The 18,686-nt window shown below is 36.5% G+C and overlaps 1 protein-coding gene across 3 annotated transcripts in view; it reads left to right on the top strand.

Annotated features, from left to right (window-relative positions):
* LOC105042580 (cleavage and polyadenylation specificity factor subunit 1) overlaps positions 1–18,686 on the top strand; it is a 76,324-nt gene that overhangs the window by 34,066 nt on the left and 23,572 nt on the right. For all 3 annotated transcript variants that reach the window (XR_831559.4, XM_010919866.4, XM_010919865.4), the window contains exons 13-15: positions 4,030–4,107; positions 6,742–6,882; positions 16,878–16,969. Coding sequence is in view for 2 of the 3 variants with exons in the window: in XM_010919866.4 (XP_010918168.1) it covers positions 4,030–4,107; positions 6,742–6,882; positions 16,878–16,969 (311 nt within the window). In the remaining variant the exon portion in view is untranslated. The remainder of the gene's footprint in view (positions 1–4,029; positions 4,108–6,741; positions 6,883–16,877; positions 16,970–18,686) is intronic.

Raw genomic sequence — 18,686 nt, 5'->3', positions numbered from 1 at the left:
CATAGGCTAGAGAGCTCCATATCAGACGGTTTTTTGTCAGTAAACTGTTTAGAGATATTATATCACATCCAACAGCCCGGATCAACAATGTTGAGCCCCTGGTCATCAAGTTTGGACTGACCTTATTTGGGTTGTTTTTGGTTGGCCACATATTAGCTCTACTCTCTCCCCTTCTCTTTTATTTGTATATGTATGTGTGCGCGTGTGCGTGCATGCGTGTGTGTCTCTCTCTATATGTGTGCGTGCGTGCGTGTTCGTGTTAAGTTTGATGGTAAGTAGACCAAATTTTGTTGATTTGCTGGTTTTGAGGAGGAAAGCAACAAAGCAAATAAAATCTGCATACAGTTTACAGATCATGGGAAATAAGCTTATAAATTGTGTAGTTTATGGACTTATTGCTGATATTGAGCTCTATGGCTTATTATACTGGTCTCTGGTCTTCAACTTATTTATAATGTCACATAATGAAAGGGAGAACCAATCTGTCTCAAATCTTATTATATGCTGGACTCAAAAGAGAAAAACAAGTTGGCTTGCTCATTTGTGGGCTGTATTAGCACCTTGACTATTTACAATTTGAGATGCTCTCCCCATTGCTTTCCACTATGAGAAATTTGGAATGTATTCTAACTCCATGGAGCCAAGTTCTGATAGACGGAGGGCACTAATGTAGAAATAATAGACTCAAATTATATTACTGAGGCCTTAAAACAATCACCTTTCATATCACATGCAACTGCACTCAAAATAGCCTAAAAATGCAACCTGATAAGCTTTATTTAGGATCCATGTGAAGGTCCTTCTTTGCAATCATTTCTATATAAAAACCCCAAGGAAATTTGGTTTCAGAACTGAGGGGTGCGAAACTGTATAATTCTGTAAATTCCAGGTTAGACTCTAACAAATTCCTTATACCATGCATCTTATGAAATAAGTGGCAAAATGACTACAATGCTTGTGAGTTAATGCAACATTTAATTTAATAAACTCATTCATAACTTTTATGGGGCCTAAGGCCTTTTCTGAATAAGTTCTTAAATTAAATAGTTTGAGTAACTTATTTACTTTCATTGGAGTGTTAGAGTTTAAACAGTTGGAAATTTTCATAAACAGAAAATTTGTATGCTCGTGGAAAATAATTATTTTCAACTCCTGGTTTTTAAAATCTGTTTGTACAGTTTCCATATTTAGCATGGTATGCATAAGATTGTGCTGGTAAAGAAGATGGTGACCATCAATTTCAGCAGCTTAGTTTCTTGATATCTGATGCCAATATTTTTCTTTTCTTTTTTTTTTTGAGCTATAGCATGGTTTATCAGAAATCCTTGAAATGACTAATGTCCATGCCTTCAAAGTCAATTAGTTTATTTGTACAAATACTCATTCTGATTAGCTATTCTTTTCTTTCAGGGTTTTGTATTTGACTTTCATCTTGCCAACTTTTGATGAACTTCACATTATTGTACCCTTCAGAAACTTTGAATCAGATTATTGTAACATCTATTCTTCCACTATGTATGTGAGAGAGGTCTATATGATTCATCATCAAGCTTTATCTATCCTATTGCTGAAAATGCAACCTTCAATTTCTTTCCAGAAAGGAAAAAAAAGAAAAAGAAAATGCAAACATCAAGTAAAATGTGAAAACTATTATTCCACTTTAGCATAGTTTAAGGAATTATGAGTCTTCTTTCTTATTGGTTTCATATAAATCACTGACAAACGAGGGCAACCTAGTGCATGAGCCTCCCACCATTGTGGGGTCCGTGTATGTAGGCCTACATGTGGAAAGAGGCGATATCTATTTTGAATCTGTGACTTGCAGGTCCTAGTAGAGCAACCTTACCATCGTACCAAAACTTACCCTCGTATAAATCACTAGGATCTACATGACATATAAACATTGCTATTTATCAAAATTCATTTTTTGAGCTTGAAATATGAGCGATCTAGCCCCAGCTTGAGCTTGGCTTGAAATGCTACCTCTTATTCACTAGGATCTACATGACATATAAACATTGCTATTTATCAAAATTCATTTTGGAGCTTGAAACATGAGCAACCTAGCCCCACTTGACCTTGGCTTGAAATGCGACGGCTCATTTGAGCTTGGCTTGTGCTTATCATGAACTAGGATGGTCTAGCTCAAGATCGGGTCATCTCCTATGTAGCTAGCTTGAGATCAGCTCTGAGGTACTCAATAATGACTGAGAGAAGGGGAGAGTGGACAAGAAAACAAGAGTTTACAAGATAGGAGGCTGTTGGCAGTGTGGGCGGAGCTGGAAAGGAAAGCAAGACTGATTTCCTCTATCAAGGATTCTTGGCTAAAAATTCTGAGTTCCATGGGGAGAAGTCCTTGAAAGGCGAAAAGTCCTGAGGTCACCACCTAATGTTTACCTTTTATTGACATTTGGCACCTTGCCATTGTCATCATTGTGCTGTTGAGTATAGGTCAAAGCAAGGGGTAACAACCTCAGATCTGTGAACTTATCGCCATTATTGCTGTATGAACAATGCAGGAAGGAGAAGAAGGGAATGAAGCAGGAGCTCTTAACTCAACAGTTTGGAGGATCAAACCTTGGGACAGTATTTGGCTGTTAGGTTAGGCCTTTGTAAGTGGAGAAAAGGGAAAGTTGAAAAGAATTTCAGTTCTTTGGAGAGAGGAATCACTTGGGTACTAATTGAAATAAGAATTAGGTAATCTGGGCATTTAGATGGCTACTGACAGCTAAATAGTTGCCCATAGTACAAGGACTTGTTTTAAAAATTGCATAAAAAATTACATACATGTAATGGAATGACTAAATTATCTTGATGGTGATCGTGCAAAATATGGTTACAGACATTTTCATAGCTCTCTTCCTAGTGCTGATGTTACCAAAAAAAAAAAAAGAAAAATGAAATGGGGATCACCGGCATATGTTGCAAATATCATGGCATCACATGTGTTCCAAACAATTTAATATAAATTAGTAATTAAATATATAGTTTTGATGTACAGCAAGTTAAGCTAGAGTCAGCTGGCCATAACTCATGTTTAACTTGTTTATGTTTTGAGTTTGAAACTGTGTGTTGTTTTCAGCTTGTTTACTAATTAAGCGAGCCAAAATCAAGCTCAATTTCAAGCTGGAGATGAACAGCTCATGAACCGCTCATTCATTTGAGAGCCCTAAATATACTGGCTCTCTTGCACAATCTCTTGCTTGATTGAATAGTAATCTTTTCATCACACTTTTTTCTAAATAATCTGTTTCTTATTTTTCTTTGGGGATGGTGTGATGGTGTGATCTTACCATATGCAAGATTAGCCATATTGCCGTGAACTGTCTGGTTCCAGGCATATAGAACCCGACCAGGGGCAAATTGACATGGTTCCACCCCTCGGTTCGAGAAATTCAGTGAGGAAGGGAGAGAGGGAGGAAGAGAGAGAGAGAGAGGGACACTTAAGGATTTTCAAAAAAATTTAGAGCTCCGGCTTGATTTTGCTTCGAAACAGGGGTGCTGCGTGTGGCCTATGGAGGAGATGAGGGCTTTTGAGCCCTCTCTCACTCCCTCCCTCTCTTTCCTCTCTCCCTCTCCCCCTCCTCCTCCCTGGCTAGCTCTCCCTTTGTCAGTATGGCCTGGAAGGACATGGCACGTACCATATTGTACTGCCGGGCAGGTGGTATGGGTCCTGGTACTAGTATAGCCAACCTTGGCTATATGTTCTTTAATGCACAACTCCTTTTGAAGTGGTGATTACTTTTGATTGAATTGAAGGTAGTTTTTGGAGCCATGTGTTTCTGTTATTTGTGTACATAATCTGTTAAATGCATATCTCTTGTTGTTAACACAAAACTTTAGTATTTTATTAAGTCTCTTCCGCTGCTGATAATTTATCTGGCTACAGCTTGTGCTAGTTCCGCAGCATTTCCTGGTTTGCCTTTATCTTCCCTGTATTCATATTCTTCAGTATTAATGTGTTTCCACATGGTTCTGGAGTTCAACTCTGATGTGATTTAACTTCAAATTTTTGTGCCTTATTCTCAGGTGTGCTGTTCTGGTCATGGGAAAAATGGGGCTCTATGTGTGCTTCAACAATCAGTTCGTCCTGAATTAATCACAGAGGTGAAACTATTTTTATTTATTTTAACATATGTTCTGAAAGGTGGTAACCCACCAATTTATTTCAGTATATCTCTTTCGAGCAGACATTTAATAGTCATTGTATGCGATTTGTTACATGAATCTCTGGAAATCAAGAAATAAGGTATTAATAAGTTGATCCTTTGTTAACACTGCTAAAGCCTGTCTGCAATCATGATGAGAGAAATGGATGATTTGTCTCAAATCAAACTAGATGGCTGTTGTGAATTGACCAGGATGTGCGCATAAGGCTGAAGGAGAAGAATTGGCCAATTGGGTACAAGAGGGCCCTCACTATGTGTAAATTTTGCTGTAATTTCTGGATTTCTTAGGAGTTGGTGTTGGTTTAGAAATCTTCAAGGGTTATTTTAGTAGGGTGCAACTTCTAAGCGAGGGATGCTACTGGCATGAAAAAGGATAATAGGGTATGAGTAAGGAATGCGAGATAGATTGGTTTGTCAATTGATGACTTATTTTAGGTTGTTTTAGCCACGGATTCAGGGCTTAGGGGGACATCGGGTTGGGGTATCATCCTAGCGTCCCGATCGGAATGTCTTGGGATATCCTCTATTTCAAGTGCCGGGATAGGGCAGGACAGCGGCACATAGGGCTGAGCACTGGTCAGGTTCGGTCGGGTTGAGAGAAAAATTTCATCCGACCGAACCCAATTGGGTTGAAAAAATTCAACCCACTGCCGACTGTTTATCATGTGTAAACCGTTTGAAACCGAAGTGAACGGTTTGTAGTGGGTTCGGATGGGTTGTGTTGGTTTGGGATTCAATATTGACCCAATATTGATTTTAAGTCCAATATTGGTCCACTTAAGTTTATTTATTTATTTTTTGTTAATTTAATACAAAAAAAGCCTAAATCTTATAAGTTATAAATTTTAGGCTTATTTTTGAACCTATACAAAATAAAACAGAAAAAGAGAAGATTTACTTATCTGAAAGCAACTACATTTGAAAGCTTTCACTTTAAAATTGTTTCAAATTGATGTGCTTCTATCAACAATTCAACATTAATATTCCCATGAATCCAAATGGATGATGGGATGGTTTTTAGAATAAAGTATTGAAGTCTAAATGGCACCGTCTTAAAATGAAAGTGAGTTTGTGAAATACTACATCGGTTAGGTTTGGTTTCAAACTGGTTAAAGGTGTAGAAACTGAATCCGACCGTAAATAACCGATTTTTTACAAACTCCAACCCGATTCCACTTGATTTATGTCTTTCAACCAACCGCAACTGATGTTTATTGGGTCAGATTGGGTGGGTTTCTTCGGGTTTCGGTTATTTACTTAGCCCTAGCAGCACATCCCGTTCCATGAGAAAATTGGGATAGCCCTATCCCATGAGATTTTAAACCTTGGTCTCAGCAAATATTTTAATTGCTTTGCAGCTGCCTATACCTCTTCCCAATATATTTTGTTAGTTCGTACTTTCTTTTCTTATTGTTTCCCTCTAATTGAAGAACAAAGATTATGGGGAATTCTTTTTCCATTTAGATTCCTATATATGAAAGTTGATTATGTGTTTGGTGTCCCAAGAATAGATGATTTTCAGATGAAACTCTTGTATTTGCAGCTGGCAAGCTGCTGAAACTGGACCGAAACTGCTCTGTTGTGACCAAAACTGACTGAAACTAATCAAAAGTGAAACTGGGGATCAGTTTCGATTTAGTCTTGTCCTAAAGGATTGGTTATGACTGAAAGTTTAAACCTTAGATTTGATGCCAATGGACTATGAATTATGAGTTTCAATGTTAAAGAAAAACAATAATTCTATTTTAGATTTTAGTAGAGGAAAGGTTTGTTTTCCAAAATCCTTCCATCACAGAACACTATCATGATCACATATACTCTTATGTGATCAACCACGTCTATTTGAAAATTTGTGGAACATATTGACTTGGTGCAAGAAGGGTCCAATTTATTATGGTTTGTTTGAGCTGAGTGTTGGCACAATTAAAGTTCATGTGGGGCTGCAATGTTTTGGGAAATGAGCAGGTTGTGATGCTTGCAGATGGAGATGCAGAAGTCGTGTTGTAGGCACACATCTTTTTATTTGATAAATTTGATGATATGTATGTCCTTCTCCGCTTCTGACTGTGACTGTCCTTTGATGGATAAAATCTGACACACATTCACAAATGGAAATCATTAATATGGATTATAAAAAATGGAAATCATCAAATTTGCAGAAACATTTTTGAGAGTTGGGACCTATGCCTAATATTTGTTTCTCACTAGCATCTTAACTAAAACAATAATGAATGACAAGATAATGTTTCTGAATTCTCGCCAAAATTTATAATGACATAGTGCTCAAGAGTTGTGGAAGCTCTCTAGAATTATTCTTTGTGGTGCACCTCTTGTGCATTTTCCCTTGTAATGGGAGGACAAACATTTGCTTAGTTGCTTCTCTATCTCTCTCTTTCATGCTCTTCTTTTACTAATAAAGTTTCCTTGTTCAGGAAAAAATCTCGAGGGTACTGAAACTGGATTGGACACTTTAATTTTGTACATCCTATAGATAGTTTGAACTCCTATTGTTCTGTGTGCTGGTCATGCCTGTTCAGCTATAGTATTTTGATATTATGCATCACATACGCAGGTGGAATTACCTGGCTGCAAAGGGATTTGGACAGTGTACCATAAGAGCTCACGTGGTCATACGGCTGACTCTTCTAAAACTATGCCAGAAGATGATGAATATCATGCATATTTGATAATAAGTCTGGAGGCTCGAACTATGGTAATTTTAATGAATGAAGTCACATGCTTTGATCATTTAATTCGACCTATATTTCCTACTGAAATAAACTATTTTCTTCAGTATAAATGCATTTTCTTGTCATGATTGTACCTTTGTCTGTCAATCTGTAAGGTGCTTACTGGTGTATCTTTGAATATGGTAATTTGCTATTATTTTGGGAATATAATTTTGTTTTTCTTGCTTCTTTATGTTGAATTTGTGGTGTGGCTTTAGAAACTCGTGTGTTGTTATATCATCTAGTGATATTGTCACCTCATTCTCTTGGACTGTCATCGTTGCTTTCATTTGATCTGAGATTTTAAGTCTTTTTGATAAGCTTCTCACGGGAGATGAATTTTTTAAATGCTAACTAGAATTTAAACCAAGGTTAATGAACCATTATTGGTACTCCCATTTGTCCTACTCGTATCTTAACCAAGTGGTATGGATCTTTATGGTAGAATGTCACACTAACAGACAGTACACCTCCTGGTGCTGGCACAAAAAAATTTGAGGTGTACCATGTATTGGTATGGCACATTATTGAGGGGCATACCAAATACAGTACCTAAGCAATATTATACAGTACAACTATTACAGACCAGTGCATTCCAGTACTTAAACAATCTTTAATCGTTGTGCTCAATTACTTTAATATCCAAAGAAATAAAATGGCCTTCTCTACTCTCCTTATGTGCAATTCTTTTCATGGGTCTGCCAGTATCAACATCCTAAGCTTGCACTCAAATTTCAGCTGGAGCTGAAATTCTTTGGCCTAAGAAAAATGTTTTGGATTGAACAGAAATAAAAGTACTTGAGTTTTGGAAATTTTTCCCAATTTTGGCTAAAATTTGCCAGTTCTAACTCCAGTGTTGCTATTGTAGCGGCTGCAATTGATCAACGTTGGCCAAAATGAGCTCATATAAGGCTTACAGAGGTGCTTCTGGATTTTTTGGCAATAGCTTGATAATAAGCGAGAAAGTGTATCTTTGAAAGTCATTTTGTAAAATCGATTTAAAATTTTCTTGGTTTTGAATAGATGTAAGAGCAACTTGGTTTTGGGTTGCTACAAATATAAATAAAACAGTACCTTTTTTTGTACTCTTTGTTGTAAAAATTAAGAAATATTTAATAAACCTAACTTGCAATTTATTTGGTATTAAGATAGACTGTGTTTTACAAATGAGGTCTCTTTTCCATATTAGTTTAAACATGTTAATTATTTTAACATGAATGTGTACATCTACTATGAAGTTCATAGCAAACGACACTTTAGTTTCAAAATGGCATCCTTTTCTTTTATACACGAGTTTTATTACTTTTTCATATTTGTAACTTTTGTAGACTGGATTTTCTTCTTCACCAAATTTTGATGGTTATAAAGGTTATCACATTATCAAAACTATACATAAGCAATCCAAAAGTTCAAATTATTACAATCTTTGTTATCCGAATCGTCCCAAACCAGACGGTTCGAGCCGTGCCGAACCATACCAGCGGGATACTGGTTTGGTTCTAGCATAGAAAATGGCACAGCGGCCATCTTGGAGGGAGGGAGAAGAAAGAGAGGAAGAGGGGGGAGAGGGGGGAGAGGAAGAGAGGGGCTCCAGGTCGCCCTCAGCGTTCCTTAGCGCTGGCTCACTGGTTGTTAGAGACATCACGACGGCATCGCTGTCCGTCTAGAGGCCTCCAAAGACCTCTGGTGATTCGGTAAGCATCTCCCCCTCTTTCTCCTTCCCTTCTTACGCCTTTGCCAAGCTCGGATGTTCTCCGATGGCTGCCGGAGGCCCTCTCTTCCTCTCTCTCTCCTTATCTCTACCTCTCTCTCTTCCTCTCTTCTTCTCCTTCTCTGCCCTATTGGCCAGATCGATATGGATCCGTATGGAATCGTACCGTCAGCTGGCTGGCATGGGCTCTAGTTCCTGTTCGACGGTCTTTGATTACGATAATTGATTTTTCTTTATTTTTTTTTATTTTTATTATTTTTCAGATAGGTCTCGTGAATTTAAACTAAAATTGGTGAAATTAGTGAAACGGAATCTAGTTTAGCCAAGCCAAAATCAAAACTCTGATTTTCTTTGATCCAAATTGATTCTAGCAAGAGAGCTATATAATGAGTCTTGGATTTTTGTGCTTCCACTAATATGTGCTATGCTTAAGTTAACATAAGAGTTACATAAAGAGGCCTCATATGTTTAGTTAAGGTTTTATTTCTATAATTCATGCATTATTATAATGTTAATTCAAGTTTGAGTATCTTAAGAATCCCCTTTTATTTACATATTGATGCATTGTTTAAAATAGTATTTAAATGCATTTTTTATGAAATGAAAGCAAAGATGACATCCTAATTAAAATTGATGGACTAGAGAAACCACAAAGTGGTAGAATTCCTTTTTTATATCTATCATACAAAATAATGCGAAGAGAGATGAAGATAAATGAAGTATCATTAGAACTGCTTGGATAATGTGGAGAGGTATTTTTGGGGTATATGTGATCCAAGGTAAGTAGAACCATGCCAAACCATTCGGTTTGTGGTGTACTGAACCAAATAGATCGATTGCAAGCATGCTTCACTTCGAATCGAAAAGATTTGTAAAAATTCTGATGCTCTTTACTTCGATATCATCTCTTGTTCAAAACCCTCGTCTATTGTCCTATTGAAGCCCTCATCACCATTCAATGCCATCGACAGATTTGGTGTCTCTCTCTCTCTCTCTCTCTCTCTCCCTCTCTCTTCATCTTCATGTCTCTCTCTCCCCCTTGCTCTCCCTCTCTCAAGGACCTCATCACTAGATGTGGAGCTCTTGAAGCCACGAGCTTTGGCCTCTCTCCCCTTAAGTCTCCCTCCATCTTCTCCCTCTCCCCCCTCTCCCTCTCCCTCTCCCTCTCTCTGCTCGAAGCTCCCCATTGAATGGGCCTCTTTCTTTCTCCCTCCACCATCTCCCTCTGTTTGTCTTTCCCTCTCCTTCCTCTTCCCCTTCTTCCTCCCCCTCCCCCTCCCCCTCGCTCTCCCTCTCCCTGTTTTGGTATATCCTTGAATGGCATAGTTTGGACCAATATTGTGCCCAATGGGTTGTTGGCCAGTACATACCCTGGTATTAGTTTGGTGAGCCTTGATGTGATCGAAGTAACCACAATAATGAAAATTTTATAAAACAATAGAAAGGCTTGCAATGTTGTATGGCTGAAAGTGTTCGGAAATAAAGAGGGTTCAAGACGACAAACTGAGTGTAGTAGAAATGAGAATATCAAGATGGATGTCTAGAAAAGGATAGATTGAGAAATAGGGGTCTATGTGGGAAGGTCCCTTGGATCTGACGGGATCATCTCGAAGAGTGCCTTGGGAGTGGGAGCGGGGAGAGGAAGAGGGCGGGGCTTTGTGGGTTGATCCTTATGAGATATGGAAAATGATCTTGGGTGGTCATCTTTTTAATCCTGTAATGATCGATCCTAGCAACACCCATGATCTCCCCCTTTGGCTCATGCTCCCTCCTATCCCCACTTTGCTCTCTCTTTGGGACATCTTGCATGATCCAAGCTGGAACACCCAAATTGGCCCTAAGCATATTAGAAATTGTTTAGGAGTTGCACATTTTTAAAGAAATGAAGAATTGATCGCCAAACTAGCCGGTTATTGGCATGGTTTAGGGCCTCTCTTCGAAACAATAAATCCCATGCCTTTGAAACTTGTTGCCCATCATGAAGGACCATTCGTAACACTTGCCTCCCTCCTTTGGCCTCTCTCCCCTCCTCTGCTTCATCTTGCGCTTGAAACTCCAAGTGGACTTCTCTTCAATGGCCCTTTGAAAGGACCCTTCGAATCATGGTCGCTTCCTTCCTATTCACATGTGTCAAGGTGAGAGCTTGGTGCTTCACCTCCCCTTGCTCCTTCCATGATAGAGCCAGCATCTTCTGACGGCGGGGGTCAGCAACCAACATGGTAGATGGGGCCGTGCCATCCTTGGATATGGCAACAACGGCATATTCGAGGAGGTTGTGGGCAAGAGTGCCAAGGTTTTGCAAGGATCTGAAGCACCGGGGGGCATTGAGGGATCCGCAAGGATTGGGGTTTTGGATTGGGATCCCATGACTACTTCCAATAGAAAAGAGGTGGTGGCTTCGGGTCCGGCCTCTCTACGGTGAGTCGCCCACTCTCCCTCCCTCTCCTTTGTCTCCAACCCTCTCCCTTTCACTCCCTGTTGTTTTTGTAAGCTGTTGTTTAGCATGATGTGGCCTAATACCATACCGTATCGATTGTCGGATGGCACGTCTGTTAGTACCAGTTCTGCCATCCTTGATTGAGATGGTATAGACATGTACAACGAAGATCTATGGGGATTCAAGGAATGATATTTTATGTCTTTAGTTATAAGGATGGAAATACCAAAGGCAACACTAATGGAGGTTTGTTAGAAAAGATGTATTACTATAGAAAGAAATTGCTAGCGAATGAAGATATGTAAAGCTAACTCAAAATTGTTCCGGTAAAACTAGATGTAACTGTTGGTTTGAGGCTTTGTATGATATTATATTTTATTGACAGGTCTTTGTCATAGGCTGATGTACTAAATTAAGTTATATTTCTGAAGGCCTCTCTCAAGAAACCTTAATTTTTTGTAATTGAACTTAACATTTATTTAGCAATATTTTTTGATATAGACTCTTCTTACCATAGCCAGATCTACCTCCAAAGAACATATTATAACAGTTAGAAGATGTTTACTCATTACTTTTAGGAAGGGATGGCAAATTGGATGTGGAAGATTACAAAAAAGGGTGATATTTCTTTATCATACATGACAATAGTATTGTATGAAAGCAGTTATCTTTTGTTTTTGTTTATTTATTTTTTTAATTAGTGGTGCCATGCGATACAACCCAAACTTATTTAAATTTTGATATATGTCATCATAGTTAAACAAAAGTAATATTAATCCTTAAAGGAAATTACATGACCCAATATAGCATAAGGTGTATTACAATTATAAGAATTATGTTGATCTCAATCACAAAACTTTAAATTCATCCTAAGCCAAATACATCCTAAGCCAAAAAAAAAAAAGTGAACTACCATGTTTCTATCATTGCTTCAATAAAAGTTGAAAGCAACTTCAAACACCAATTTGAAAAAGGTCCATTGGATCCCTCTCTGAATTACACTTGAAATATTAAATGGAACATTAATTGGTGTCTATGTAGCTCAACCAGTTCTACATGGTGAAAAGAATTTAAGTTTCCACTACAAATACGCATGGCCATGTAACGTACAAATCAAATTTATATTGGAAATTTCAAGTGAAGTTTCATAGAAACCATTCTATATTGAAATCCCACAAATGAAGTCTAAGAAATAACATACTTAAAAGGTTTAGCCAATTTTTGCCGTACCACACTATACCATTCGGTACAGGTGTGCCATATTGTATCTATATTGTACTGGTACGATGTATCGTACCATACTGATATTGGCATATCATATCCAATTGCATACCAACACTGAATAGGATGTTGTTACGGTGTTTGGTATCGAGACAGTGAACCTTGGTTTAGCACTTCAGTTTGTAGAATTTTCAAATAATATTTACAAAATGATGGCAAACAATTCTTTAAAAGTTTAGGTGATGGTTCATTGGAATAATTTGATTATTAAAATTCCAAGAAAATCAACATCTTTTAATAAGGAAGAAGATATTGTGCAATGAACGAGCACATTTTATATTGCATAATCTCATTTTTTTTCTTGCATAGGTTCACTTGTACCTTAAACTCTAATTAATCTTGCATCCATTGTCCATGAGACCATGAAAATGTTTTGATTAGTAAATTGGATTGTGGCACATATATCCTTGAGGTTCATATTTACCTCTTGGCCGAGGGTCCTCATGTATCCTCATCAATAATTTGAATCAAGATTGATGTGTTGGTACTGATTATCATATTGGTTGGTAACTAGTATGATAGGTCCAAATTGTACTGTACTGATAGTTGGGATGGTTTGATGTCCAGTTCAATACAGTACATTATTTTTTATCTTTTGTTTTTTCATGTTTTTGAGGATTATTTAAGGTTTATGTTGGTTTAAATTATGATTTCAAGGGTATTTTGATGTTATTTTATGTCATGTTGATATGTATAGACCATATGGTTGCTTAATGAAAACAATTGTGATATAATTAACATAGTGCATTATTTTTGGTCTCGAAAATACATATATCAAATTGATTTGAACTACAAAATATGCATGGACATCTTGTTCCTTGTGGAGTGTCTATGTTGCTTGTAGACATCAGGAGTCATAGTTGGGGCTTGGGATCTAACTCTTGACTAGATATTGTGCCCACACCCGACATCCCATCCCAAAATTTGAACCTCCTGGATAGACTCTCTGATACTGATCATCTATCTAATACTTGTCTTGCCATTCTATCTGAAGGAAGATCATGGTAGACAAATCGGACAAAAAATGAGGCTAGATGTACCATTTCATATGAAGCTAGATATGCCATTTAGCTAGAAATGCACATGTAATATAAAATTGCCTTTATATTTATGTTTAATAGAAAATTCAAATTCACAGCTATCACATTAAAATAGAAATGAAAATTCACAAATATAAAAGGGTGTCCTGCTTCTTATTAAATCTCAGTTGTGAACAGATGCATTCAAGATAGTTTATGGATCAGAATTTTAAATAGAATAAAAAACATAAACTTAAAAATTACCAAATTTACAGAGAAGAAGAAATTAGTAGTATTAGGATTTTAATGTAGGCTTTAAAAATTCATTACAATATAAAAAATTTAGCCAATTGTAGAGTCCAAAATTTAGAAGGAACCCTAGTCTCGAAAATGAGATTGAGATTTAGAAATTCAAGGCTTGCATATACTTGAAATTAATTAGCAAGTTGAAAAGTTACTAGAGAAAAAAAAAGTTTGGAAATTAGCTAGAAGTTTATAGTTTTAAAAGGATACTTTGGAATTGACTATTATAAACACGGTTTGAAAACCAATTGGTTTGGTACGTTACCACACGATTCACACTTTACCATCTCTAAAATGGTATAGGGTGACTGTTTGGGAAAATACTACCTAACCTCTCGAACAGACTCTGAATTAAGCAATTTAGACTCTCGCTGGTTTGCCCTTTACTTGGGCTGAATCTAGTGCTGCTACTTGAGAATGGGTCTACTGGATCTAGTGGGAAAAGGTGCTTGTACTTCATTTGTGGGTGGAGACAAGCATGGCCCTAGGAGCATTCTTTACCAATCTTGACAGGTTCAACCCTGAATTTTTGAATTTCTGGGCTGCAACAACGTTGATTTTGTTTGACTTTCAGTACATGGAATAACAAAAAATTCAAATTATAAAGCAGATAACTTTGAAGTATTTAACTCAGAAGTAGATATATATCAACATCTTGGGAGATTCAAACTAAATATATCAGAAGGACCATGCTAATCCAAGGATTCTCACCAATTGCTTTTACAAGAAGAGGTAACTGTAATCTTTATTGTATTTCTGCATAATTTTATCTAGACGAAGTGTCTCCTTAATAGGCCTTGATGCTATTCCTCATCGCTCATTATGCGGTAAATATGAATGTTATAAATCTTTACCAAGTGTTATAAATGTATTTCTTCATTCCAATTTATGTGATTTTATGTGATAGATATGTGTGTCATTTGATTTCATCAAACAGAAATGACCAGCCTTTGGAAGTAATGGAACTCAAGTCTGTATTCTCACCTTATTTCATGCAAAAATATGCCATTCATACAAGAAAATATGATACAAAAGCCCAAGCCAGATTTTGGAGGGCAAAAAATGCACAATCATTGATAAGGCTGTGTCATACCCAGCCTTGGTATGGGTTCAATCCTCGATTTTTCCAGCTCTGATTCAAAAGAATACATAGGCTCCGAAAACACAAAATAGAGCTCAAATTCAAGAGACATGAAAGGGTTACTTTAAGGGAAATCATAGATTTTAAAAAGGACCATGTGATTTTATAATTTCAAAGCTATGCATAAACTTAAATTTCATCAAGACTCAGAAACAGCATGCAAGTTTAAAATTGTAAGGCATGAGGTGGACTTACAATATGATGTAAAAGTAAACCCATGAATTCTTGTCCAAGCTTCCTTCTTTCTTCTCTCTCTAAAGGATTGTGCACAATTTTCTTCTTTCCTTCCACTATTTCTCCCTTTAGCCTTATTTTTAAGTGAGGATGTGTTGTTTAAATTAGTGGAGCCACTTCAGTTCACTAAGTAGTTCTATGACGCATGGGTGCAGTTATGCGTGTATCTAGGAGTCAAACTTGTATTATCCCCAAATTTTAGGACATGAGAAGTCACTTGGGGGATCCAAAAGTTGCACATGGATACATGGACACATTGTTGTCCGTGTTTTACCCTCTAACATACTAGGATATAGGCTCAACAAACATACTGCAAATGAAGAGACATCCTATGAAATACATATTTACATAAACACCATTTATGTAAATCTCTTGTTATCATTTTGGATTCAATTTATTTAAGAATAAAAATGTTGATTTCTCAACTTCAATTTAATTATAGTTTTTAATGATTGGGGCAAAATTTAAACTTTTGAGTGCTAAATATTTTTATCGAATCTTGAATCATTTTAAACTTTGCTCTACACAACCATTGCTAAAACTAAGAAGTCATTAAAAATTGTAAATCTTATTATCAATGTATCTCACCTATAATGACACTAAACAACAATTGATGTTTCAATAGGAATATTTATGATCAAATGTTACAACTGAATATGCATACAATTACATTCCGATGCACATGATGGGTTATTATTAGAAAGGGGGTGAAAATCCACCTAAGGTAAATCACCAGTCCTAATACCTAATGATGCAGTTCCCAAGGAGTGTAATGACATCGTTACTCATCACCTTTCATCCCTCCAACAGCAAAAAGAGAAACAGAGTCAAAAATGTTGAGTAGGAGTATCACCATGGAGGCATTGCTCTGTTCATTACACAGATGTCTTGACCGGATGCAATAGTTGCAGGAAGGAAATTGACAAAGAATGTTATCAAAATTCTTAGCTCTTTGGTTTCTCATTGTAGTAGGTAGATGGGGACAGACCTATCTTTCAAAATTCTCTTCCAAGTCTCAATCTTTGTGCAAAATCCTGATTACGATAATATCCAAATACATATCTAGATTAGAATTTTATTTTTATATCTATTCTAAAGTCAACAAAATATGACAATTCGTTGTCTATGTTTTATGTATTATCCATCATAGTGTTTGCTGTACTGCCTAGTATGGAATTTACCGGGACCGTACCGGAACAGTGTACCATATCATACCAATACTACCATATTGTACCATACTGAACTATGTACCGACACTATAATAGGATGGTACTGGTATGGGGTCTGGTATCAAGATGGCGAATCTTGATCCATCGTTTCACATTGGGTTCAAATAAGCCTCATATCAACAACCATTTGAAAGGTGCAAGTGAACAATTATAGTTGTAACCATTGGTTACAACTCACAGCTATTTTTGCTTTTCTCTTTTCAGAATGCATATCTAACCTTGGTTTGACTGTATTTATTACCAAATATGAATATGTTATATAATCAATTAATTTACACACATTTATACAATATATGATAGATTTTTTGACATCTAGTTACATCAAGCATTAGAAGTAATCAATATGCAAGCATTTCTTTATTTCAACTTGCAATGCCCAAATATATCAAGATTCTGTGGAATATTGTTCTTTTGAAGGTATGTAGACAGTTGGGAATGCCTCTAAAAGTATTTCATGGAAACCATGAAGTATTCAACCTTCATTTTTCGCCTTACGATCATGCGCCCAGTATTTTACTTTGAGATCTCAATTTTTGTGTTAGCTGAATTATAACTACTGTAAGCCTTTTTTCTGTCATATACTAGGATATGCAGTATCCTATTCATTTATCTTTTGAAATCTAGGTTCTTGAAACAGCTGATGATCTGGGAGAGGTTACGGAAACTGTGGATTATTATAAAGGAAGTACAATTTCTGCAGGAAACTTATTTGGAAGGTGACTATATTTTATGATTATTTCATTTTATTTTTTCAAGGAATCTTATGTTTCTTTTCTCTTTTTTTTGCCCCTTTTCCAACTTTCCCTCTTGCTGTGCGGTTGACTATTTCATTTGTAAGCTGAGTGGCTAGTGGTGGTCGTGGAATAATGCAAGAATCCATCCATTAGGTGATTCACAGCAAACTGTAGCCGCTCGTACATTACAATCATGTATGGTGCATGAACAAATGGAATATTCTTGCTTGCTTCATTTCATGCTTGAAATTTGCTCCATGTTCATTAAAGGTGGTGGGTAGCATGTGCAATTTGACCAGTATAATGGTGAAGTAGTGAGCTGGCGGAGGCCTAACTTGGCTAATGCAATATCCTACTAGACCCAACTTAGAATATAGTGAGGAACCTCACAGTTGATAAATGTCATGTGTACAGAGCTGCAAGTTTCCATGACCACATTTAGACTCCCTTCTCCACATGGCAATTACTTCCAATCCAGAGACCTTATAATCTCCTTCACCTTGGGGATCTCATGTGATCTCCTTGTTAGGTATCTATTTGTGCGAACCCCATATTCTTTTAACTAAGAAAGAATCCAAAATTCCAAATAACATAAACTTGTCTACCAACCAAACAAATTCCATACTTGGGATTTTACAAGGTTGTGCTTTGGAGAATAACAAGGATAAGATTGGGGGCTAGTATAAAATTACAAATAGTTTTTTTTTTAATTTTTATCTTTTATAAGAGAATAAAATTTCATAATAAAGAAACACTGGGATTATCTGCTCTGTTTTATCAAACTATCAATCTTTAATCTGGAATGCATTTTTTAACAAGTCATGCATATCTAGTTATACATACATACATACATGCATATAACTAGTAAGAACTGCAAATTTCTCAATAGCATTTAAAACCAATTTTGGCGTTTTGAGGTTTTCAGAAGTAATAATCACTTAGCTAGGGTTTGAAAGTAGTTTGGTAGAAAAAATTCATTTATAAGGATAAAAGGATTAAGTTAATAAAGCAGCCATATATTTCAAAAATTAACATAGAAATTGATTATATGACACGGGAAAATCTAAGGAAACAATAGACAAGAAAATTTTATGAATGATCACTTTTGAGTATCCAGCAGCTATCAATTTTTGTTCCCTCATTTTCAATACTATTATGTTGCATAGCATTTTAATGATTTTGACCATATCACTTGGAGAAGTTTATTCTGCAGATGTTTCTTTCGCGAGTCTTATATGTTCACATGCATTCTTGTGTCACACAAGAAGAGAAGAATGAAAACAACCTTACTTATGAGGAAGTGGGTTGGAAAGTATTTTAGTGCTTTTGGAATGCTGAGATGTGGAAGAAATTTTACCTTCTAATAGCTATGATGGCTTGTAAAGAAGGCATGGGCATGGTTAGGTGTTAATAGTAAGGATCAATTTGGGATTATTTATATTAGATGAAGACCTAATTGTCTCCAAGATGATGTTACAATTGGCCCAGTTACTGGGCAATTGAGATGGTTTTCCTGCTATGATTAAAAATTGAGATGGTCTAATAAAACCCACAGATGTTGAGGAAAGGAGGTCAAAGGCTTAGCTTACATAGTTGCTGATGTTGATAATAAAATGTTATGAGGAATGACTTACAAGGTAACCCTCATAGGTCATGGTGATGCACAATTATTGATGGACTGTAGATGAACTTTCGTCAT

The sequence above is a fragment of the Elaeis guineensis genome, chromosome 4 (genome assembly GCF_000442705.2).
Source record: "Elaeis guineensis isolate ETL-2024a chromosome 4, EG11, whole genome shotgun sequence".
Lineage (NCBI taxonomy): Eukaryota > Viridiplantae > Streptophyta > Magnoliopsida > Arecales > Arecaceae > Elaeis > Elaeis guineensis.
The sequence above is the reverse complement of the archived record's forward strand: the minus strand, read 5'-3'. Positions and strand labels throughout refer to the sequence as shown.